Source organism: Kogia breviceps, chromosome 2 (assembly GCF_026419965.1).
Source record: "Kogia breviceps isolate mKogBre1 chromosome 2, mKogBre1 haplotype 1, whole genome shotgun sequence".
NCBI lineage: Eukaryota > Metazoa > Chordata > Mammalia > Artiodactyla > Physeteridae > Kogia > Kogia breviceps.
In genome coordinates this window covers 167,902,205-167,926,731 of record NC_081311.1, presented here as the reverse complement: position 1 = coordinate 167,926,731, position 24,527 = coordinate 167,902,205, and the positions used below count along the sequence as shown (strand labels likewise).

Below are 24,527 nucleotides of genomic sequence, written 5' to 3'. Positions count from 1 at the left end.
GATACCAAAGCAATGTTTTCACCCAACACCTAATACACTCTATAGAGGCTCTATTCATTTAGTTGAATTAAAAACAAAGTTTATTGTTGCTTTTTGTAAGCCTTTTAGTGAGATTTGATATTTTATCTTTATATATACATTGCTTTGATTTTTAAAATTAATTTTAAAAAGAACAAAAGCAGAAAACTAACAAGTATATAAGAATGTTGTTCACCTCCACAGGGAAATACGGTTATATCCATCTTTTTGAAACACGTGGCCCTGTTGATACAGCTTTTGTTCTCCCCTTTTGACAAAAACATAGATATTAGGAATATTTCATTTCTCTTTTGGGTTCTACTGTACCTGCATCCAAGTCTGTTCCATTCCTATCCTTAATGCTGTGAAGTTTGGGCACATCCTTCCTTGCTATGCTAAAATCATAATTGTTAAAGATCAAACAGTATCCCCGAGGTTTGCTTTTCATTCGGTAAACTGCGTTCGATGTCTGGAAAACAAAAATCCAACCCAGGAGCTGACTCTGTGGATCAAACACTTGAGATGTGAACAAACAACTCCCTAGTAAGAGGTTAGGCATCACCTAAGCCAAACTGGGATGCAAGTGCACTTTCCATAGCCTCACCCCAACTTGGCACTGCTCCCCTAAGGAACTAGTTTCCACTCATTCCCCGACAAGGATCGCAGACTTCTTCCCCACAGTTAGTGTGGAAAGTCAGTGTCCCAATACTTGCGCCTCCTGAGCATTTGCACTTATATTAATAGTGTTGTCACCACATTGTATTGGTATTATTTATTCTCATTTCTGCTCAAGGCAGTGAACATCTGTGCCAGGGACTAGGATTATTATTAATTTGTGAGAGCTCGATCAGGAGTTGCTGGATGAATTACTGTCTTGTTGCTGTCTTTGGGCTGCCCTTTTGAGACCTTGTGATTCCCTCGGCTCTCTGCTCAACTCATCCATGCTTCTGGGCTAACAGGTGAGGGCCTGCCCATCACACAGCATAGCATGGTCCCAGGATTTTTCAAGCTGATGGCTTAATCTGGATCTGAGGACCACAATGACTCGAGGAGACAGATGTGCTGGGCAGGCAGGTCTTGGCTGTGCTACAGGTTACAGTAACCAGACTCTACTACTTGACAGTATCAATCAGAGGTGACCCTGTGACCTCCTGACTTCCCTGGGGTTGTTTCAGTGCTGAGATATTTATCATTTATTGGGAAATCCATGCAATTCCTCAAGGTAGAGAAAAGCGCCCCAGACTAGGGGGCCAAATTCCTGGCTCTACTACTTAATAACCTTAAGACTTTGGACAAGTTAATGAATCTCTCTTGCACTCAGTGTCGTTAGCTGATGGATGGGGATGACATTTGCAGAGTGCTTTTACTGTCTACAAAGTGCCACATGACTTCAGTTAATCCTTGATGTTCAGACTGAGAGGTCTGGTAATTTGCTCAGGAGTCCAATAATAAAAGGTCTCTCCTAAGCTTAATTTCAAGTCTCCCACTAGACATTAGGTATACAGGGTTTCCTCTGCTTCCCACCACAAGGAAGAGTGAATGGACTGCTGAGTCACCATGTGGTAAATTGCTGAAAGTTACAGAAACAGAAGTGATATCTAGAAAGGCAATTCTTGGGCCAGCTCATTGGGATGAGATGATAGAGACAACTAGATCATGAGCATGTGCTGCTTACACCTAATCACAAAGGAGAAACTGTTTTGAAATGCCAAGCTAAAAGAAGACTTTGCTTTTCCTAATCCTGCTGACTCTTATCCCAAAGCCCTCTCCCATTTAGGCTGATGCAGCTGCTGAAATCAGGTTGGAGGCTCCCCACCCCTCTGCCCTCCAACTATTCCAACATCTTTGCTTTTAAAATAGAAATTTAACACATGGGAAACCAAAGAGATCACCTTTTCAAAATTCCAAAGTCACATTTTAAACTTGTGCTTTTGTGAATTTTTTTCTACAGCTCTCAACATTTTCAATAAGTTTCCGTCCCTTATTGGTTTATCTGGAAGCTAAAAAAAGCTCAGGAACACAATAACTAGAATCTGCAGCACAAAGGGGAAAAGGAATGGGAATTTCCTGGTACCTGTGACTCACTGTCCTTTTCTCCTGGAGAGTCCGACATGGCCAGCATTTCAAGGGAGCCCTCCCTCATGAGCAACTGTGAAACATCTGGAATGACACAGGCAGGGAAGGTGCTTTGGTGAGGAAAGATGTAGCACCCAGGACAACACAAGGTCCCTTTTAAAATGAAAATTCACAGGACTTCTCTGGTGGCTGAGTGGTTAAGGATCCTCCTGCCAATGCAAGGGACATGGGTTCAAGCCTTGGTCTGAGAAGATCCCACATGCTGTGGAGCAACTAAGCCTGTGTGCCACAACTACTGAAGCCCACATGCCTAGAGCCCATGCTCTGCAACAAGAGAAGCCACCACAGTGAGAAGCCCACACACCACAATGAAGAGTAGCCCCCACATGCTGCAACTAGAGAAAGCCCATGCACAGCAAAGAAGACCCAATGCAGCCAAAAATTTTTTAAAAATTAAAAATAAATAGAATTAATTAAAAAAAAAATAAAGTCAGGGTTTGTTTAAAAAAATAAAGAAAGAAAGAAAAAAAAAAGAAAATTTACAGACCGCCTTGAACATAATATCCTCGAAGTTCACAGAATAAGGGAAAATCTTATCACTAACTCTGCCCCTATTTCAAACATGCTGGCCTGGGGCTGCAGGGACTTTGTCTTTTGACAATGCCTTTTATATCTTCCAATGTGCAGAGAAGGTGAAAAGTAGCCAGTGCTATTAGGAGAACAGGTCCATTAACAAGCAAATGTCATTTGCATACAGAGTGACGTAAGTCAGAAAGAGAAAAATAAATATTGTATATTAACACATATATGTGGAATCTACAAAAATGGTACAGATGAACCAGTTTGCAAGGCAGAAATAGAGACACAGACGTAGAGAACAAATGTATGGCCACCAAGCGGGGAAAGTGGGGGTGGGATGAACTGGGAGATTGGGATTGACATATATACACGAATATGTAGAAAATAGATAACTAATGAGAACCTGCTATATAGCACAGGGAACTCCACTTCACTGTACAGTAGAAGCTAACACAACATTGTAAAACAACTATACCCCAATAAATAAATAAATAATTAAAACAAAACGGGAAAAAAAAAGATGCAGAAGTGGTCACAGTTGTGACTTCTGTAGCCCTCCCTCTCCCCAGCCTGAGTGAGCAAGTGAGCCCTAATCAGCTGCTGCTTTTGCCCCCTCTTGCCTGGGTGGGGAACAGATGCCTGAGGGTGGCCCACATGCAGAGACGGGACCAAAACCAAAGCTGAACTCCAGGAGCAGTGGGACCAAAAAATAGAAAGGGAAATCTCTCTCTGCAGCCACAGGAGCAGCGGATTAAATCCCTGCAATCAGCTTGGTAAACCCTGCATCTGTGGAATATCTGAATAGACAATGAATGTTCCTGCAATTGAGGCTGTGGACTTTGGGGACAACTGTGGACTTTGGGGGCAAGTACACGCCAGAGTTGGGCGAGGTCAGAGTCTGAGCTGGCCCCACAGAGCCCACAGCAGGTCCAGAGACCCACCTAGAAGTACTGGAGGACTTCCCGGGCAGGCAGGGATTGGCTGCACTTCACTGTGGGAGCAAGGACACTGACAGGTGAGGCCACAGAAAAATATTAATATTACTATTACTTTTTTCACTTTCTTCTATTGTTTTTTTATTATTCTTTTAATTTTTATTTACTATTTCTTTTCTTTTTTATGCTTTTATTTGTAATATAATTTTTACTTTACTTTGTCATTATATTGTGCTTTCTCCTTTTTGTTTTTTCCTTTGTTTTGCTTTGTTTTTAATCTTCATTTTAAATATATTTTATATTTTTCAATTTTTACTTTACCTTTTTGTTGTTTTGCATTTTTTCCTTTTGTTTTCATCTTTCTTATGTTTTTATCTTTTTTATCTCTTGTGTGTTTGTTTTATGCTTTCTTTGCCTTTTTTTAGATTGCTTTCTGCTTTTGATTGTTTTTTTTGTTTTTTTCTTTTTGATAGTTTAGTTTTTATGTTTGTTTTCATTTGGGGGTTAGTTTACTTGTTTGGTTGCTCTCTTCTTTTTTGTTTTCTCTTTTTCTTTTCTTGTTGTGAGTGTGTGTTTCTTTGTGTGTTTTTGTCTATTTGGTTTTGTTTTTACCATTCGACTTGGGGTTTTGCCTGTCTGTCCTTTTTTTTTTTTTTTTTTTTTTTTTCCCTTTCTTCCACACCATGTGGCTTGCAGGGTCTTTGTGCTCCAGCCAGCCAGAGCCTCTGAGGTGGGAGAGCTGAGTCCAGGATGTTGGACCACCAGAGAACTCCTGGCCACAGGGAATATTAATCAGCGAGAGCTCTCCCAGAGGTCTCCATCTCAACAGTAAGACCCAGCTCCACCCAAGGGCCAGCAAGCTCCAGTGCTGGATGCCTCACAACAAACAACTAGCAAGACAGGAATGCAACCCCACCCATTAGTCTAAACCCCAGCCTTTAGTCAGACAGGCTGACTAAAGTTATGCTATGCTCACAGACACCCCAAAACACACTACCGGATGAGGCCCTGCCCACCAGAGGAACAAGATCCAGCTCCACCCACCAGAATGCAGGCACCAGTCCCCCCACCAGGAAGCCTACACAAGGCACTGGACCAACTCCACCCACTGGGGGCAGACACCAGAAGTAAGAGGAACCATGACCCTGCAGCCTGCAGAAAGGAGACCCCAAACACAGTAAGTTAAACAAAATGAGAACACAGAGAAATATGCTGCAGATGAAGGAGCAAGGTAAAAACCCACAAGAACAAACAAATGAAGAGGAAATCGGCAGTCTACCTGAAAAAGAATTCAGAGTAATGATAGTAAAGATGATCCAAAATCTCGGCAATAGAATGGAGAGAATACAAGAAATGTTTAACAAGGACCTAGAAGAATTAGAGCAAACAAACAGTGATGAACAACACAATAACTGAAATTAAAAATACTCTAGAAGGAATCAATAGCAGAATAACTGAGGCAGAAGAATGGAGAAGTGAGCTGGAAGATAGAATGGTGGAAATAACTGCTGCAGAGCAGAATAAACAAAAAAGAATGAAAAGAATTGAGGACAGTCTCAGAGACCTCTGGGACAACATCAAATGCACCAACATTCGAATTATAGGGGTCCCAGAAGAAGAAGAGAAAGAGAAAGGGCCTGAGAAAATACTTGAAGAGATTATAGTTGAAAACTTCCCTAATATGGGAAGGGAAATAGTCAATCAAGTCCAGGAAGCACAAAGAGTCCCATACAGGATAAACCCAAAGAGAAACACACCAAGACACAAATTAATCAAACTATCAAAAATTAAATACAAAGAAAAAATATTAGGGACTTCCCTCGTGGTCCAGTGGTAAAGAATCTGCCTTACAATGTAGGGGACATGGGTTCGATCCTTGGTCATGGAACTAAGATTCCACATGCCGCAAAGCAACTAAGCCCACGTGCCACAACTACTGAGCTCACATGCCTCAACTAGAGCCCGTGTGCCACAAATTACAGAGCCTGTGTGCTCTGGAACCTGCATGCCACAACTACAGAGCCCATGTACCCTGGAGCCTGTGCACTACAACTAGAGAGAGAAAACCCACACACCACAACTACAGAGAAGCCCGCACACCAAAACGAAGAGTCTGCACGTTGCAACGAAAGATTCTGCATGCTTCAATGAAGATCCTGTGTGCCACAACTAAGAGCCAACATAGCCAAAAATAAAAATATAAATAAATAATAAATCTTTTTAAAAAGAAAAAATATTAAATCAGCAAGGGAAGAGCAACAAATAACATACAAGGGAATCCCCATAAGGTTATGAACTGATTTTTCAGCAGAAGCTCCACAGGCAAGAAGGAAGGGCCCAATATATTTAAAGTGATGAAAGGGAAAAAGCTACAGCCAAGATTACTCTACCCAGCAAGGATCTCATTCAGAATTGATGGAAAAATCAAAAGATTTACAGACAAGCGAAATGCAAGAGAATTTAGCACCACAAAACCAGCTCTACAACAAATACCAAGGAACTTCGCTAAGCGGGAAACACAAGAGAAGAAAGAGACCTACAAAAACAAACTCAAAACAATTAAGAAAATGGTAATAGGAATGTACATATTCATAATTACCTAAATGTGAATGGATTAAATGCTCCAACCAAAAGACACAGGCTCGCTGAATGGATACAAAAACAAGACCTGTATATATGCTGTCTACAAGATACCAACTTAGGGACACATACAGACTGAAAGTGAAGGGATGGAAAAAGATATTCTATGCAAATGGAAATCAAAAGAAAGCTGGAGTAGCAATACTCATAACAGATAAAATAGACTTTAAAATAAAGAATGTTACAAGACACAAAGAAGGAAACTACATAGTGGTCAAGCGATCAATCCAGGAAGAAGATATAACAATTATAAATATATATGCACCCAAGATAGGAGCACCTCGATACATAAGGCAAATGCTAACAGCTATAAAAAGGGGAAATCAACAGTAACACAATAAAGGTGGGTGACTTTAACACCTCACTTACAACAATGGACAGATCATCCAGACAGAAAATAAATAAGGAAAAACAAGCTTTAAATGACAAAATAGACCAGATAGATTTAATTGATATTTACAAGACACTCCATCCGAAAACAGCTGATTACACGTTCTTCTCAAGTACACATGGAATATTCTCCAGGATAGATCATATCTTGAAATCATATCAAGCATCTTTTCAAACCACAATGCTATGAAGTTAGAAATCAATTAGAGGAAAAAAAGTGTAAAAAACACAAACACATGGAGGCTAAACAATATGCTACTAAATAACCAAGAGATCACTGAAGAAATCAAAAAGGAAATCAAAAAATACCTAGAGATAAATGACAAAAAAGCATGACAGCCCAAAACCTATGGGATGCAGCAAAAGCAGTTCTAAGAGTGAAGTTTATAGCAATACAATCCTACCTCAAGAAACAAGAAAAATCTCAAATAAACCATCTAACCTTACACCTAAAGGAACTAGAGAAAGAACAACAACAACAACAAAAAACCCAAAGTTAGTAGAAGGAAAGAAATTATAAAGATCAGAGCAGAAATAAATGAAATAGAAACAAAGAAAACAATAGCAAAGATCAATAAAACTGAAAGCTTGTTTTTGAGAAGATACACAAAATTGATAAACCTTTAGCCAGTCTCATAAAGAAAATGAGGGAGAGAACTCAAATCAATAAAATTAGAAATGAAAAAAGAAGTCACAACAGACACCGCAGAAATACAAAGCATCCTAAGAGACTACTACAAGCAACACTATGCCAATAAAGTGGACAACCTGGAAGAAATAGACAAATTCTTAGAAAGGTATAACCTTCAAAGACTGAACCAGGAAGAAATAGAAAATATGAACAGACCAATCACAAGTAATAGAATTGAAACTGTGATTAAAAATCTTCCAACAAACAAAAGTCCAGGACCAGATGGCTTCACAGGTGAATTCTATCAAACATTTAGAGAAGAGGTAACACCCATCCTTCTCAAACTCTTCCAAAAAGTTACAGAGGAAGGAACATTCCAAAACTCATTCTATGAGGCCACCATCACCCTGATGCCAAAACCAGACAAAGATATCACAAAAAATGATAATTACAGACCACTATCACTGATGAATGTAGATGCAAAAATCCTCAACAAAATACTAGCAAACAGCATCCAACAACACATTAAAAGGATCATACACCATGATCAAGTGGGACTGATCCCAGGGATGCAAGGATTCTTCAATATACACAAATCAATCAATGTGATACACCATATTAACAAACTGAAGAAGAAAAACCATATGATCATCTCAATAGATGCAGAAAAAGCTTTTGAGAAAATTCAATACCCGTTTATGATTAAAAGAACTCTCCAGAAAGTGGGCAAAGAGGAAACCTACCTCAGCATAATAAAGGCCATATATGACAAACCCACAGCAAACATCATTCTCAATGGTGAAAAACTGAAAGCACTTCCTCTAAGATCAGGAACAAGACAAGGATGTCCACTCTCACCACTATTATTCAACATAGTTTTGGAAGTCCTAGCCACAGCAATCAGAGAAGAAAAGGAAATAAAAGGAATACAAATTGGAAAAGAAGAAGTAAAACTGTCACTGTTTGCAGATGACATGATACCATACATAGAGAATCCTAAAGATGCCACCAGAAAACTACTAGAGCTAATCAATGAATCTGGTAAAGTTGCAGGATACAAAATTAATACACAGAAATCTCTTGCATTCTATACACTAACAATGAAAGATTAGAAAGAGAAATTAAGGAAACACTCACATTCACCATTGCAACAAAAAGAATAAAATACCTAGGAATAAACCTACCTAAGGAGGTAAAAGACCTGTACTCAGAAAACTACAGGATACTGATGAAAGAAATCAAAGATGACACAAACAGATGGAGAGATATACAATGTTCTTGGATTGGAAAAATCAATATTGCAAAAATGACTACACTACCCAAGTAATCTACAGATTCAATGCAATCCCCATCAAATTGCCAATGGCATTTTTCACAGAACTAGAACAAAAAAATCTTAAAATTTGTATGGAGACACAAAAGACCCCAAATAGCCAAAGCAATCTTGAGAAAAAACAAACGGAGCTGGAGGAATCAGACTCCCTGACTTCAGACTATACTACAAAGCTACAGTAATCAAGACAGTATGGTACTGGCACAAAAACAGAAATATAGATCATTGAAACAGGATAAAAAGCCCAGAGATAAACCCATGCACCTATGGTCAACTACTCTATGACAAAGGAGGCAAGGATATACAATGGAGAAAAGACAGTCTCTTCAATAAGTGATGCTGGCAAAACTGGACAGCTACTTGTAAAAGAATGAATTTAGAACACTCCCTAACACCATACACAAAAATAAACTCAAAATGGATTAAACACCTAAATGTAAGACCAGACACTATCAAACTCTTAGAGGAAAACAAAGGCAGAACACTCTAGGACATAAATTACAGTAAGATCCTTTTTGACCCACCTCCTAGAGAAATGGAAATAAAAACAAAAATAAACAAATGGGACCTAATGAAATTGAAAAGCTCTTGCACAACAAAGGAAAACATAAGATGAAAAGACAACCCTCAGAATGGGAGAAAATATTTGCAAATGAAGCAACTGACAAAGGATTAATCTCCAAAATATACAAGCAAGCAGTTCCTGCAGCTCAATAACAAAAAAACAAACAACCCAATCCGAAAATGGGCATAAGACCTAAATAAACATTTTTCCAAAGAAGATATACAGATTGCCAACAAACACATGAAAGGATGCTCAACATCACTAATCATTAGAGAAACGCAAATCAAAACTACAATGAGGTATCACCTCACACCTGTCAGAGTGGCCATCATCAAAAAATCTACAAGCCATAAATGCTGGAGAGAGTGTGGAGAAAAGAGAACCCTCTTGCACTGTTGGTGGGAGTATAAATTGATACAGTCACTATGGAGAACAGTATGGAGGTTCCTTAAAAAACTAAAAATAGAATTACCATATGACCCAGCAATCCCACTACTGGGCATATACCCAGAGAAAGCCTTAATTCAAAAAGACACATGTGGACTTCCCAGGTGGCACAGTGGTTTAGAATCCACGTGACAATGCAGGGGACACAGGTTCGAGCCCTGGTCCGGGATGATCCCACATGCTGTGGAGAAATTAAGCCTGTGTGCCACAACTACTGAGCCTGCACTCTAGAGCCCGCGAGCCTCAACTACTGAAGCCCACACACCTAGAGCACATGCTCTGCAACAAGAGAAGCCACCGCAATAAGAAGCCCACATGCAGCAATGAAGAGTAGCCCCTACTCGCCACAGCTAGAGAAAGCCCATGTGCAGCAACAAAGACCCAACACAGCCAAAACTAAATAAATAAAATAAATTTATTTTTAAAAAAGACACATGCACCCCGATATTCATTGCAGCACTATTTACAATAGCCAGGTCATGGAAGCAATGTCAATGCCCATCAACAGACAAATGGATAAAGAAGAAGTGGTACATATATACAATGGAATACTCAGCCTAAAAAAAAAGCAATGAAATTGGGTCATTTGCAGAGACATGGATGGACCTAGAGATTGTCATACAGAGTGAAGTAAGTCAGAAAGAGAAAAACAAATATCATATATTTAACACACATATGTGGAATCTAGAAAAAAATGGTACAGATGAACTGGCTTGCAAGGCAGAAGTAGAGACACAGACATAGAGAACAAACGTATGGACACCAAGTGGGGAAATGGGGGGTGGAATGAATTGGGAGATTGGGATTGACATATATACACTATAGGTAGGAAATAGATAACTAATGAGAGCCTGCTGTATAGCACAGGAAACTCTACTTCAATTCACTGAAACTAACACAACATTGTAAAACAACTCTACCCCAATTAAAAAAAAAATGCAGATGTGGTAGAAGGTTGTGGAGAGGAGGCAATGAGGCTATCAGGAAGTAAATTAACTAAATAAACCTCGAAAACATATCTGCAAGTATTACCGTTTGAAAATTCATCCGGACCTCTTTCAAGGCTCATTCTTTGCTCTGAATTTAAAAAGAAACATACATATTTGATTAGAAATTGCTGTGATATAGAGGAGTCTGTCCATTTAAGACTACATTTTGCTGATCCACAGCTCTCAGGTTATTTATACCTTTGCTTAGTTCTTCATAATCATTGATTTTCTTCAGCAGACTCTTGTTGATTTGCTCACAGATTCTTTTCAGGGTGTCCAAGTTTCTTTCCCCTAGGATGACCCTCTTCTCCATCTCTATGAAAATATCAAGCAAGGTCTAGAGGGAGGATAAATCAAGTTGGAAGACTAGATGGAGCCATATTGGCTTTTAGATTAACTTTTGTTTTTACTTCCACTCTCTCCAAACTAAGCACCCACCCTAGCTTCCCAAGCCAACCCTCCTGAGAGGACATCCTGGTCTTATAAAGCCAATCAGTAGATTATTAGGGAGGCAATTCATTATTTCTGGCCCAGAAAGACAGAAATAAGAAGACACAGGAGAAGTCACATCAGATGTCACCTAGTCCCCAGACCCAGGCCCTGTGCTGAAACTGCCTGTGGACACATGTATGTGAAGACAGTGAAGCAGCCCGAGTGCATGGCTAAGATGCGACAGCCTGGTCCCTATGGCAACAGCCTTGGGGACTGCCTCACACCCTCCATTGTCTCTGCCACCTGATCATCTCCAGGCTGAGTGTCCCCATAACACACACACACACAGACAAGCACACACACATACATTACATCACAACACACACACACACACACACACACACACACACACACACACACACACACACACACACACATACACACACACAGAGTTCCAGGTCTCAGGTTGTTTCAGAGACTGCAGAAGTGGGGAAACGATCTCAGGCCCACCACCTTCTCTCCTGGCTCTGCAAGGTCTCCACATTGCCTGTGCCTCCACACCAGCCTTCTCCCCTTGCTCCTTACTCTGCCTTGTTCCTGGTAATTAACGTGAGCAGCACTTTACAGTATACAGAGGCATCATATCTACAGCACTCATGCCTGACAGCATTCTTCTTCTCCCCAGTTAAAAAGTGAGAATTCATGTTGCTTTTACTGACAAGTGCTCTCTTTAGTCTCAGAAATCCCCCCTGACTCACCCTCAGGACTAAACCTCGGTCAGACACCAGGTCTTACCATGTCATCATCCAGCTTACATTTGGCAATCTCCTGGCTCAAAAAAAACTTGAAGTCCTTCAATTCCAGTTTGCTCACATCTTCTGAAATCTGAAAAAGCATGACCCTGACGTGGGAAACAGAAACACTTTAGAAATATTTTCTTAAATGATTTCCCATCCGATATATGGAGTCACAGTGGACTTGATTCCTATGGCCTCCCTTTAAAATAAAGCCAGATAATGACGTGATTTATGAGTTGAGTCCTTGGAAAGAGGCTGGTGTAGTGACACTGAAGACAAATGGCTCATGCCCAACTATCCCACTCTTAACAGAATTTAAAGTTCTCCAACTTTGACTTTCAGTTAATTTCAGTTAAATGAATTGTGTTTTTCCTTTGTCCTTCGCTATAAAATCAAGATCTTGTTGCAACAGACCAAAAGCTTTGATTTTGGATATCATGCTTTTCAAAATGCAAATCAGGTGGAATTCCTCAATTAAAACTAGTCAATGTTCTCCCAGCTGCTACCTTCAGTAGGAAGGCCAAACACCTCATTCTGGAGTACGGGCTTTTGTGAACTGAGCCCAGCCTGCCTCCTCATCTCTGGATGCTCCTTACCGCTGTCCCCCCATCTCCTCTCCGAACACACCCAGCTGCCCTGCCCCTCACCCTGTTATGCTGGGCCTCCTCCCACCTCTATCCCCTTGTCCGTCTGCAGACAACCACTCATCCACTAACAGCTCAAGCACTGCCTGACTGTCCTCAAGGCTGTATTCACCCCGCTGTACCTGCCTGTGCATCGCCAGAAGAGTAACACACATAACTGTCTGTTTATGAAGCTGTCCAAGTTCCCTGAGAATGGGATCAGTACCCTTTTGGTTTCCATATGCCTAGAGGGTCATGAGATACAGTGTTTAAGTGCAGGGGACCCAGACTCCTGGTGTTGGAACCCTGGATCCACCATCCATGAGCTGTGTGGCTTTAGACATGTTATACATTTTTTCCCCCTCATCTGTAGATTGTAGATAATACTCTATTTACCCCTCTTGGAGGTGTTGAGGATTACATGAATAAGTTTACCTGAAGCACTTAAACCAACCTTTGGCAACACACTAAGTGTTCAACCATGACAGGCATTATTATTTCCTAAATTATGATAGGCTCCTGGGATATGCTTGTTGAATGAACAAAGGAAAGTTTTATAAGTCAGCAAACCTTTTACTATTATGGTGCAAAGGAAAATAACTTTAATACAAAAACATGTTAACTTCAAAAGTAAATTAGAAAATTAAAATTCAAAAAATAAAAACATGGTTGACCCTTGAGCAACACAGGTTTGAAGTGCGCGGGTCCACTTATGTACAGATTTTTTTCAATAAATACGTAATATAGTACTACACAGTCTGCGGTTGGTCAAACCCACAAATGTGTAACCTGCAATACGGAGGATTGACTGTAAGTTATAAGCGGGTTTTTGTGCAGAGGGTCCACACCCCTAACCCCCATGTTGTTCAATGAGCAACTGTGGTGTAGAAACAGAAGTTACTCAGTATTATCACCTGCTTCATCCTTCTTCTCATGGAATCTCTACCCTAGAAGTATTTCTTTAAAACTTTCTCAGTTTGGGCTTCCCTGGTGGCACAGTGGTTGAGAGTCCGCCTGCCAATGCAGGGGACACGGGTTCGTGCCCCGGTCCGGGAAGATCCCACATACCGCGGAGCAGCTAGGCCCGTGAGCCATGGCCGCTGAGCCTGCGCGTCCGGAGCCTGTGCTCCACAACGGGAGAGGCCACAACAGTGAGAGACCCACGTACTGCAAAAAAAAAAAAACTTTCTCAGTTTGACCAAGATTGGGTCCAATCAAAAGCTACCTCCCCTTTTAACTTTATCACAAGGTATTTTGCCCTTCTACGTTCCTCATTACTGAAACCTACTGGCTGTCTTGTACCATCGTTGTCTAGAAATAAATCTGGATAGTTTATAAGGTACTAATTTTATAGGTAGCAATGGTAATTTGAAATTTTAAATATCTTATAAATGGAAAGTGGCCACACTAGCATTTTTTTTCCTACTTGATATTCAACAATAATGAACAAGCAGGAGATTTTACTTGTGCTGACCCTTTTGTTCCCAAGCTAACATATTGAAGATTTTAACAGACAGATCCTGCCCTTGTTAGACACTCATAACCCTCCAACAGAGAGGCCCATGTCATTGCCTGCACTGGAAGTTGCCTTGGCCTTGCTCACATGGCAGGAGTGCAACCGTCAAAAGACCAAGACAGGGAACACAAGATGAGACCCTCTAGCTTTCCTAATTATGGAGCTGTTGTTTTTTATGATTAATTGATGCCTCAATGAAAAAAAATTCATTACAAGGACTTCACAATTCTATTGAACCAAAGTTACCCAGTATTGAATAGTATCCTTCCCCACTCTCCTTCCAAATTCACGTCCACTTGGAACGTGTAAAAGTGACTTTACTTGGGAAAAGGGTCTTTGTGGATGTGATCTTGCCCAGATAAGGTCAAACTAGATTAGGGTGGCCCTAATCCAATGGTTGGTGTCTTTAAAAGAAGAGGGAAATTAAGACACAGATACACAGTGGAGAAGGCAAGGTGAAGAAAGAGGCAGAGATTGAAGTGATGCATCCGTAAGACAAGGAACACCGAGGATTGCCTGCAACTACCTGAAGTTAGGAGACGATCATGAAACAGTTTCTCCCTCAGAGCCTCTAAAAAGGAATCAATCCTGTTGACACCTCAGTTTCAGCCTCTAGCCTCCAGAACTGTAAGGAATTAACTTTTCTACTGTGTTAAGCCTTTGGCAGGACAGACAGCCCAAGCCACTGCTGTTCTGACAGCACCTGGGGTCACAGGGATTAAGCAGTCATTGGGCATCACAGGACAGCTTATGAAGTAAAATTGTGAAAGCTGTTTAACCTTACAATGATCGGTTATTACAATGGAGGTTTCCAGATGGCCAGGCATAGATTTAAAATGGTTATCTTATACCATAAAAAAAAAAAGCACTCATTGCAGGGGTCCAGCCTGGCCAATCTAGAATGACTGGCAACACACAGCTCACTGAAGAACTCGGTAACACAAGCCTTACGTTATGGAATAAAAGCCTAAAATCCTACCGAGAATTTCATAGTCATCCAGAAGTAGGTGGGAGGGGGTCTCAGGTGGGAAGTAGCGATGCTTTATTCGATAATAGGCAAAGAAGTAAATGGTACGGGCATCAGCAAAGCAGAGGCATCCAGATAATGGATATGTAACAGAGAGAGAGAGAGTTAGAACATTTTAAAAATGTCTATTTGGATTTCGGCATACCTATAGGTAATGTTTCACCTTGGAAAGAAAATTTTATTTTATGGTTTTAGCATATTTTTCTCTGAATTCTACATAAAGTCTCTAAATTTCTTAATCTGACCGTGGTGGGACATCTTCCCAAAGCCTCCAAAGTCACACCACATAGACAACCTACAAACAGCATCAGCCCTGCCCATAAAGATGTGTCCATTCAACCCACACGTCCCAGTTCCACACCATGGAGGTTTTTCTCACCTATAGGCAGAGATCTGGGCCCTGCCCGGCATCTGAAGCTCCCTCTCCATCTCCTCCTCACTGGTGTCCAGGTAGGTGAGCAGCAGATCCAGTCTATTCATTCGGAAAAGCAGCTCCTTCAAGAAGGACAGGTTGCTTTCCTCCAACATTCTCTTTTCTTGGAGCCTCTGGAATAGCATCAAGGCATCCTTGATGGGTTCCTGCTTCCTATGTGGAATGTAGTCCAGGCTCAGGAACTTGAGGGCAGCCAGGTCTTCACTGTCCAGCTGTTCCCCAATATTATAGAGACATCTGTTGAAATTCATGCTGATCAAGCGTTAGGAGAATGTAGTTGTTACCTAGGTTAAAATGCAATGTTATGTTCAGATGAGGAAGAAAACTACCACTTACTGATTTGTTCCTTCATCAAATGCTATTACATCTACTATATGCCAGACATTATGCTGTGGATACAGGCAAGAAAACGAACAAACAGGTTCCCACTCTCAAGTGGCTTACTCTTTTGGAAGGTAGATTTACAAACTAGCCAGTGGTCAGAGAGTTGTGACCAGGGCACGGTAGAAATATAGAGGAAAGAGCCTTAACTCAGCCTGGGAGAAGAGCTTCCTGGAGGGAAGTCACCTTTGGGGAGGAGATGGTGAAGGACAATTTTTGAAGGAAGTAATTTATGCAAAAGTTGGAGGCAAGAACGTTCAAGTCAGTTCAGGCAGGCAAAGAGAGCTCAATAAAGTAACCACGAAGGGTCTGGGAGAGGGAGTGGTGAGACAAAGGGATGGAGCTGTGGCCAGGAACTATTATAAAGGGCCTCATATGATGTGTCAAGGGGGTCAGGCTCTCTCCTGGATATAATGGGAAACCAAGAAAGGATTGTCAACATGAGTGTGACGTCATCCAATTAGGGATTAACATTTAAAGTGTGGGGGACATATGTGGATGTATAACTGAATCACTTTGCTTCACACCAGAAACTAACAATAACACTGTAAATCAACTATACTCCAATATAAAATAAAAATTGAATTAAAAAATAAAGTGTGGAGGACAGATTGGAAGGGTTGGAGGTGGGAGAAGTCATGTGGTCTAATGGAAACAATGGTGGCAGGAGGACACGATGCAGTGCTCTCCCCCAAAGCCCTCAGGACGGGCACCCACAGCTGGTCAAGAACCCAAGACTGGAAACGGAACCAAGAGAACTCGGTCAGCCTTTCAACGCAAACAGTCTCTAAATCAGGTTATGGGGTATTTTCACATACTTATATGTTTGAGCATGTAAAAAAAGAGAGAGGGCAGTGTTTCAGGAAACCCCAGACAACCTTCACGCAAGCAGCCCCAGATCTGGGGTTGGGGTTTCTCCCCACTCGAGCCCCTTGAGTCACCTCGGCCAATTTCTCCCTCACCTCCCCTGCTCTGATAGGCCCCTGTTCATGGTACAGGAGCCCTTGGAGCAGGGTTTGTATCGGGTACATCATAGGAACAAGACTGGGACCTGGATTCCCGGGGCGGGCTACAAGGCCACTGTCAAAGCCAGGAATCTCACCTGCAGCTGACTGTCGGAGAGGCAGGCAGTGCGGTGGTTCAGAGTCTGGGGCTGCGGGTTCCGACAGAACTTGGACCAGAACCCAGCTGGGGCAATGGCCCAGGCCTGGGCAGCTCACAGCCTACAAGGGTGAGATTCCTCCTTGGTAAGGTGGGATCAGAAGAGCAATATCTCCTGAAGTGTTGTGAGTATACAACACCTATCGTGCTTTTAGAGTAACGACCAGCAACTAACGAACAAAGGCGTGTTCACCTGAAAGAAGGAAAGACCTTGGCTGTGGGGCCGGACACCACCAGGCATGTGACCTGAACACTTCTCTTACCCTCCTGGTTTTCCCACTTCCTCACTGGAAAATTCACTTGGAAGCAGTGATTTTCTACCTCTTCAACGTTGAAGAACTCTTCCTTGAAGGCTTACTCAGATGCTCCCTTACCTCAGGGCTACCATCTGCAAACCTTGAACTAGAAAACCTTTAACTTCCCGTCCAGCTCCATCATTTGCTTGCTCCCACAGACTCTGTGCCCCTGGGCACTTTCTTTAACCTCAAATAACCTTAACCTGTTTGGACCTCTTTCCTTCCTGAAACAAGGCTCCTAAATTTTTAAGCTCCCTGCATTCACTGACATTCTCGGATGAAACCACAAATCCTGACTATCACTTGAGCAGTGATGGAGTGAACCAGGACCTGTGTATTTTGTAAAGAATCTGCCTGCCAACACAGGGGACACAGGTTTGAGCCCTGGTCCGGGAAGATCTCACTTGTCACGGAGCAACTAAGCCCATGCGCCACAACTACTGAGCCTGCACTCTAGAGCCCATGAGCCACAACTACTGAGCCCTCGTGCCACAACTACTGAAGCCCTTGCACCTAGAGTCCGTGCTCTGCAACAAGAGAAGCCACCACAATGAGAAGCCCTCGCACTGCAACAAAGAGTAGCCCTCGCTCGCTGCAACTAGAGAAAGCCCATGCGCAGCAATGAAGACCCAATGCAGCCAAAAATAAAAATAATTAATTAATCAATTAAAATAAAATAAAACAGTATTTAAAAAAAAAAAAACAATCCTGATTACTTCCCCCCAATCCTGATTACAGAACACTGGGGTGTGTTTTTTTTTCGGTAAAAATTGAAAATATGATAAATTATAACATGGTCATGGTTATCATTATCATACATCACATACACACAAATACACATTTATATAAACATTAGAATCAGGTTGCACATACAAGCGTGTACATCTGTATTTTTTTATACCCACTTAATATTTAGAATGAACATTTACCCTTACCATAAATATTCTTCTTTGGCATATTTTTAATATTTCTTGATTTCCAGCATGTGGAGATATCAAAATTTATTTTAAGCAATTTTCTGTTTCTTTACTATTAAAAATAATATTGCATTGAGAGGCTTTTTCATATATCCTGTGCATACCTCTGATTATTTCCTTCTTAGAACTGGAATTATGGGCAAAACATTTTTTCTCCCTTTTAATCTAGAGCTGACATTATTGTTTAGACAAGTTTTCTTGATTAGGAAACTGGAGGGACAGTGTCTTAGAAAGATAGATCTTGTTTTACACTGGATTCACAAAGGCTGCAGAGCCTAGATTATTCACTGCAAAAGCAATCAATTATCATGAAAATACTTTTATATAGGAAAGATACCTTAAATATTAGGGCAGCGACTAAAAGCATACGTTCAAAGTTCAACAAACAAAACCTCTAGACATTCAAGGGTATAAACTAGCAAGTTCATTCCTTAAATCACACTCCATAAAAACACACATGTGCTCAACAGGGTTTGTACATGGAGTCTCACCACAGCCCAATATATAACCCTGAACAACTAGAATCATCCCAAATGTCCTCCAATAAAGGAATGGCTAAATTAACTAAAGCATAGTTATCCTGCAGAATATTATGCAGCAGTTAAGAAAATGTACTCCAACTTCTGAAATTAAAATGGATAGATATTCAAGATATGTTACTGTAACAGTGAAAATAGCAAGTTGCAATATAACCAAAAATCATACATCTACTTTTTAGAAATACTCAAACAACGTAATTAGATTTTCAGTGATTACAGACAGATATATTAAAGCAGAAAATAAAAGATAAGGAAATTCTGGAAAGAGACATACCAAACTCATAAAGTGCCTAGATTTTGTATTCACAGATCTTTGAAGAAAATACACAGGAAGCTGCTTCAGTGGTTGCCTGAGAGGAGAGGAACTAGAGGTCTGAGGGTGGACAGGAAGAGACTTGCTTTACATTCTATACCCTTTGCACAGTGTAAATCTTTACCATTTTATTACCCTAAATGTACATGTACTTAAATTAAAATCTCTATTTAAATAACTATTTTTATTCCAGTATATGAAACTGGAGAGGATCAGAACTGGGCCCAGCCCTGTTTAAAACTATTAGGACCAGTGTCCTTAAATTTTCTAATAAGTTCTAACCATTGCTAAAATATCATTTTACAGAATAAAATCATCCAAAGAATCAAATGAAAGCAGAATCTCCTTTTTTTCCCCTCTGCAATTATTTTCTTTCTAATGATAACAATGCTTATTGTATTCCTTTTAGAAAATACAGGAAAGATAAAAAGGAGAATAAAAATTACCTATAATTCTATCATCCAAAGGTTAAATGCCTAATCAAAACATTCTCTGACGTAAATCATACCAATGTTTTCTTAGGTCAGTCTCCCAAGGCAATAGAAATAAAAACAAAAATTAACAAATGGGACCTAATCAAACTTAAAAGCTTTTGCACAGCAAAGGAAACCAAAAACAAAATGAAAAGACAACCTACAGAATGGGAGAAAATATTTGCAAATGGTGCAACCGACAAGGGCTTAATTTCCAAAATATATAAACAGCTCATTAAATCAACCACAAACAACCAAATCAAAAAATAAGCAGAACACCCAAAGAGACATTTCTCCAAAGAAGAAAGACAAATGGCCAACAGTCACATGAAAAGATGCTCAACATCGCTAATTATTAGAGAGATGCAAATCAAAACTACAGTGAGGTATCACCTCACACTGATCAGAATGGCCATCATTAAAAACTCTATGAATAACTAATGCTGGAAGGGTATGAAGAAAAGGGCACCCTACTACACTGTTGGTGGAAATGTAAGTTGGTAAAGCCACTATGGGAAACAGTATGGAGGTTCCTCAGAAAACTAAAAATAGAATTACCATATGATCCAGCAATCCCACTCCTGGGCATATATCTAGACAAAACTCTAATCCAAAGAGATACATGCACCCCTATGTTCATAGCAGCACTATTCACAATAGCCAAGACATGGAAGCAACCTAAACATCCATTGACAGAGAAATGGATAAAGATATGGTACATATATACAATGAAATATTATTCACCTATAAAAAAGAATGAAATAATGCCATTTGCAGCAACATGGATGCAACTAGAGATTATCATACTAAGTGAAACAAGTCAGAAAGAAAATGACAAATACCATATGATATCACTTACATGTGGAATCTAAAATATGACATAAATGAACCTATCTATGAAACAGAAACAGACCTGTGGTTGCCAAGGGGGAGGGGGGTTGGGGCAGGGATGTAGTCAGAGGTTGGGTTAACAGATGTAAGCATTTATGTATAGCATGGAGACCTATATTCAGTATCCTATGACAAACCATAATGGAAAAGAATATTAAAAAATTATGTATATGTATTACTGAATCACTTTGCTGTACAGCAGAAATTAACACAACATTGTAAATCAACTATACTTCAACTTTTAAAAATTAAAGTAGAATAAAAAACAAAGATAAATGCCTAATAATCTTACTGTCCTTCCTACTGAATATTTTACACATATATATTTTCCCTCATATTTAAACACCATATTTCTGAGGTATACGTGGACTTTTCCACTGATAATACTATAAGTACATCTTGATGTCTTTATTTTTTCTTCTACAGCATGGATTTTTAAATCTGTAAGTCATCTAATCATATGAATGGGCAAGAATTTATCTAACCAGTCTCTGATTACATTTAGGATGATCTTAAAATGCCAACCTCCATGTATACCTCTGATTATTTTATTAGAATAATTTCCTAGAAATAGGATTACTGAGACAAAAGGAATAAAGATTTTTAAGGCTTTTGTTACATATTCAATAGCATTTTCTGACAGTATAAAAAAATTTCCAATCCAAGGCCAGGATGACGTGAGTTTGGATATAACATGATGGGCTCCTGTCCTCTATGGCTAGTTCACCTCACTCGTTTCATTATCTTTGCAATAGCCTGACAGTGCTTTCTAAATTATTTTTGCATCATATTAAAATGGACACTTAGTAGGGAAAGTGCTGGCAAGGCTTCTTTTCTGACCCAGCTTTTTCCAGAACACATTGTGGTATAATATTGTCTTTATTTGTTTAGGTCACACATCTCTTTGATTGTAGTGCCTGGGAAGCACTATTACCTGCTCTAGATTTTATACTGTTAACAATGGGCCACTTCTAGGTTCTGGCTCTATAGGAACAGGGACCAAGAGGCACTTCTTTTTTATGGGCCCTGGGTTTACTGCATGCGCTCATGAGCTAGAAACTGTTAGAGTAATATTTTAAGGAGAATATTCATTGTTGTATTTTTCTCATCCTAAAATAGTAAAAGTAACATTTATTCCTTAGAGAACTTTTAAAAGAAAAATAAAAACACTTAGAAAAACTTAGAAGTAATTTTGGGGTCAAATTTGGTGGGTGTTTTCCCATTTTATTCACATATTCACATATATATACATATATAATGTGTGCATATACATATGCTGAATATATAAATTCGAATATAAATGTGAATATATTGATTTATATTGCATACAAGGTGGAAGAGAGGGGTGGAAATGGAAAGGCCTCCAGAATTTTTCTTTTATTTTCAATTATATAATAATAATAAATCCATATGAATATATTTGTATTATATGATATATAAGTATATCTAATATTTTTATAATAAATGTGTGCCCCAAAGTATTTTGATATAAATAATTTTTTATATTATGATATGTGTTTATAACATATAAACATAAGAATATTTTTCTTGTCTCACTTACTGCAATCCTCTGAAGAAATTGCTATTATCATCCTCATTTTACTATTGTGAAAAATCAGTTCAGAAATAAGCTAGTGAGAGGCGTGAGGCCCAAGTTTGAGCATCTCACTCAAGGGTCTCAATGACAGACCCTGCAAAGATTTAGAATTTATTCTGATTCCAGTTGGAAGCCAGTGAAGGAATTTAATGAGGAAAGACACATAATCAAAATATTTTTAAAGATTATGAATTACTTAAAATTTTAAAAGACTAAAGAAACCCCCAAAACACAGAAACAAGAATTCTTAACAAATCTACAAAAGCAAAGAGAGGGTCAGAACCTTACAAACCAAGGCAGTACATGCTGGAGCCTGGATTTAGACCTCAGCACCTCATCCCAGAGTCCCAAATTAGCACCGCCTTTTGTGCCACAATTAAATTGCAAATAAATCTCATCTAATCACAAACAATCCTTCTAGCGACATTCTAGCAACATCTTAGCTCTTTTGGTGGTACGGAAAATCACCTCAAAGCTGGAGAAAATAAACCCAAAATTTGCATTACTCTTCTGAGATAAAAATCCTTTACCTTGTTCAAAGCTTGAGAATACTGGAACGCCACTCTGAGGCCCAAACCCCTAAGCAATAGGGTGACTACTCCCTCCAGTCCAGCATGACCACCGCAAATTGGGGTTCCCCCAGAACCTGCCAGGTGTCCACACTGCACACAAACACTCTCCGCTGCAGGGTCCCAGCCAGGGCTATCACACAGCCCAGGAAAGGTGTCCAAATCGCATCAAAACTTAGAGCCAACCAAACTGAAGAAATTTATAACTCCACTTATAAATGTTTAACCCCACAAGTACTGATTATCAGTCTATGCTTGCCATTATATTACTCCCGGTACTGTCCTGTACCCTTTCAATTTCTCAAAAATAAATAAATAAATAAATAATTGAGTTCTTAGCACTGTTTCTGTTTACGTGTGTGTCTGTTTATGTATACGTATGTGTTTATACTGGTGGTCTGAGTGTCGGCAGATTGGTAAAAGCTATAGCAGCAAAGTCAGTTGAGAGTTGAGTTTTAGTTTCTATTCTTTGACAGCCTGGCATAAGGATGAGGCCTCTGTACAGACAATTGAACTTGGAGTACTCCCCCCAATAATCAGGAATGCATCAACCGAAGCTGGAGGGGCCTGGAGATCTGGGACCCGTGGGCCCTCACTACGGCCCTAGGAAGCACTGCTAACTCTCCTGGTTTCTGCATCTACGATCACCCCATGAGCCCCGAGGCCACCAGATCCCACCCTCAGTAGCCTAGAAAATTCTAGAATCAAAAACCTTCCTCTTTAAAAGCCCCTCCAACCTTACCAGAGGCAAGTCCCAGAACCCTCACAGTGGCAGCCGCTTCACAGGCCTCTCTCTCCCGGCACATCTAAGAAAAGAATGAAGTCAAATGAAGAACCAACAGCACAGCTCACTTACTTCCTGTTTTCGAAACTCCTGAGTCACTAGTGAGGTAGGCCGGCCTCCAGGCAGCAGCCCCGTCTAGATCTCTAAGAGGGAGCCTGTGGAAGAGGAGGCAGGTGCCGGGAGGGGACCCTGGCCACCTGAGCTTTGGCTCTGGCTGTGTGACTTTGGACAGGTCAGTTTCTCTTCGGGGCCTCCTTACCACATTCCAACAGGAGAAAGTTTGAACTGGGTGATAGCCAAGAACCTTTCTTTTCATATTGCAGGAATTTATGGATTTTTAGGGGCTCATTATGAAGACTTCAATGGTTTCATTCAATAATATTCATTGAGCACTCCTGAGTGGTCTTGAGATCTGTGAACTGCAGGGCCCTCACCACAGCTCTCAAAGGGTCTGCTGACCCTCACAGAAACTCTCTTGGTTTCCCCATCTACACTCACATACACGACCACCTCCATGACCTCGAGGCCACAAGATCCCACCCTCAGCAGCCCAGAAAAACTCTAGAATCACAGTCCTTCCTCCCAAAAGGCCCAGTCGAGCTCACCAAAAAGACAAATCCTGGGGCCCTCACCATGGACTAGGCCCTGGAGAACAAAGCACACATTAGCCCTGCCTTTTTGCTCTCAGTCAGTTGAAATGTTTTCTGATGATAAAACTAGAGGGAGAGAAAAATGAAATCAAACACCTCTCTTCTTTGAAACTGCCTTTTTTCTTTCCCCAAATGGAATATTAGCTTTCAGAGGGCAGAGTTCACGGCTGAGAGGATTAATGAGATGTCTGAAAGTGACCCTCCACCTGCAGAGGGCTAGGGAAGGGTGCCATGGTCCCATCGTGCCCTTTGCTACCGCGACTCTGCCCCGAGAACTCTGAGTGAGAACACAGTAACAGAATGAAATCCTGTTAGTGGCTAAACCCTAGCCCAGGAGGTGCTCCCTGACTCTTTCGTGCAGCCTCCTGTGCATACACTCAGCTTTCATCCTGCTGTTTTATGGCTAGTTCCTGACCGAGGCTGTGAGCTTCACAAAGGCAGAGACCAAATATTTCATGCCCGTTC

The 24,527-nt window shown here is 40.5% G+C and overlaps 1 protein-coding gene across 6 annotated transcripts in view; it reads right to left on the bottom strand.

The window, feature by feature from the left end:
• Nucleotides 1–24,527, bottom strand: part of CASP8 (caspase 8) — a 46,449-nt gene that overhangs the window by 5,059 nt on the left and 16,863 nt on the right. For 3 of the 6 annotated variants that reach the window (XM_067026565.1, XM_059053443.2, XM_067026566.1), the window contains exons 2-8: nt 23,371–23,434; nt 15,378–15,715; nt 11,831–11,936; nt 10,802–10,940; nt 10,647–10,691; nt 2,093–2,178; nt 346–487 (exon numbers count right to left, since the gene is read on the bottom strand). In XM_067026565.1, coding sequence (XP_066882666.1) covers nt 346–487; nt 2,093–2,178; nt 10,647–10,691; nt 10,802–10,940; nt 11,831–11,936; nt 15,378–15,682 — 823 coding nt within the window. In that variant the 5' untranslated portion in view covers nt 15,683–15,715; nt 23,371–23,434. Of the gene's footprint in view, nt 1–345; nt 488–2,092; nt 2,179–10,646; nt 10,692–10,801; nt 10,941–11,830; nt 11,937–15,377; nt 15,716–23,370; nt 23,435–24,527 lie in introns of those variants that run through there. The other 3 variants (XM_067026567.1, XM_059053445.2, XM_067026568.1) reach the window with 3 other exon arrangements.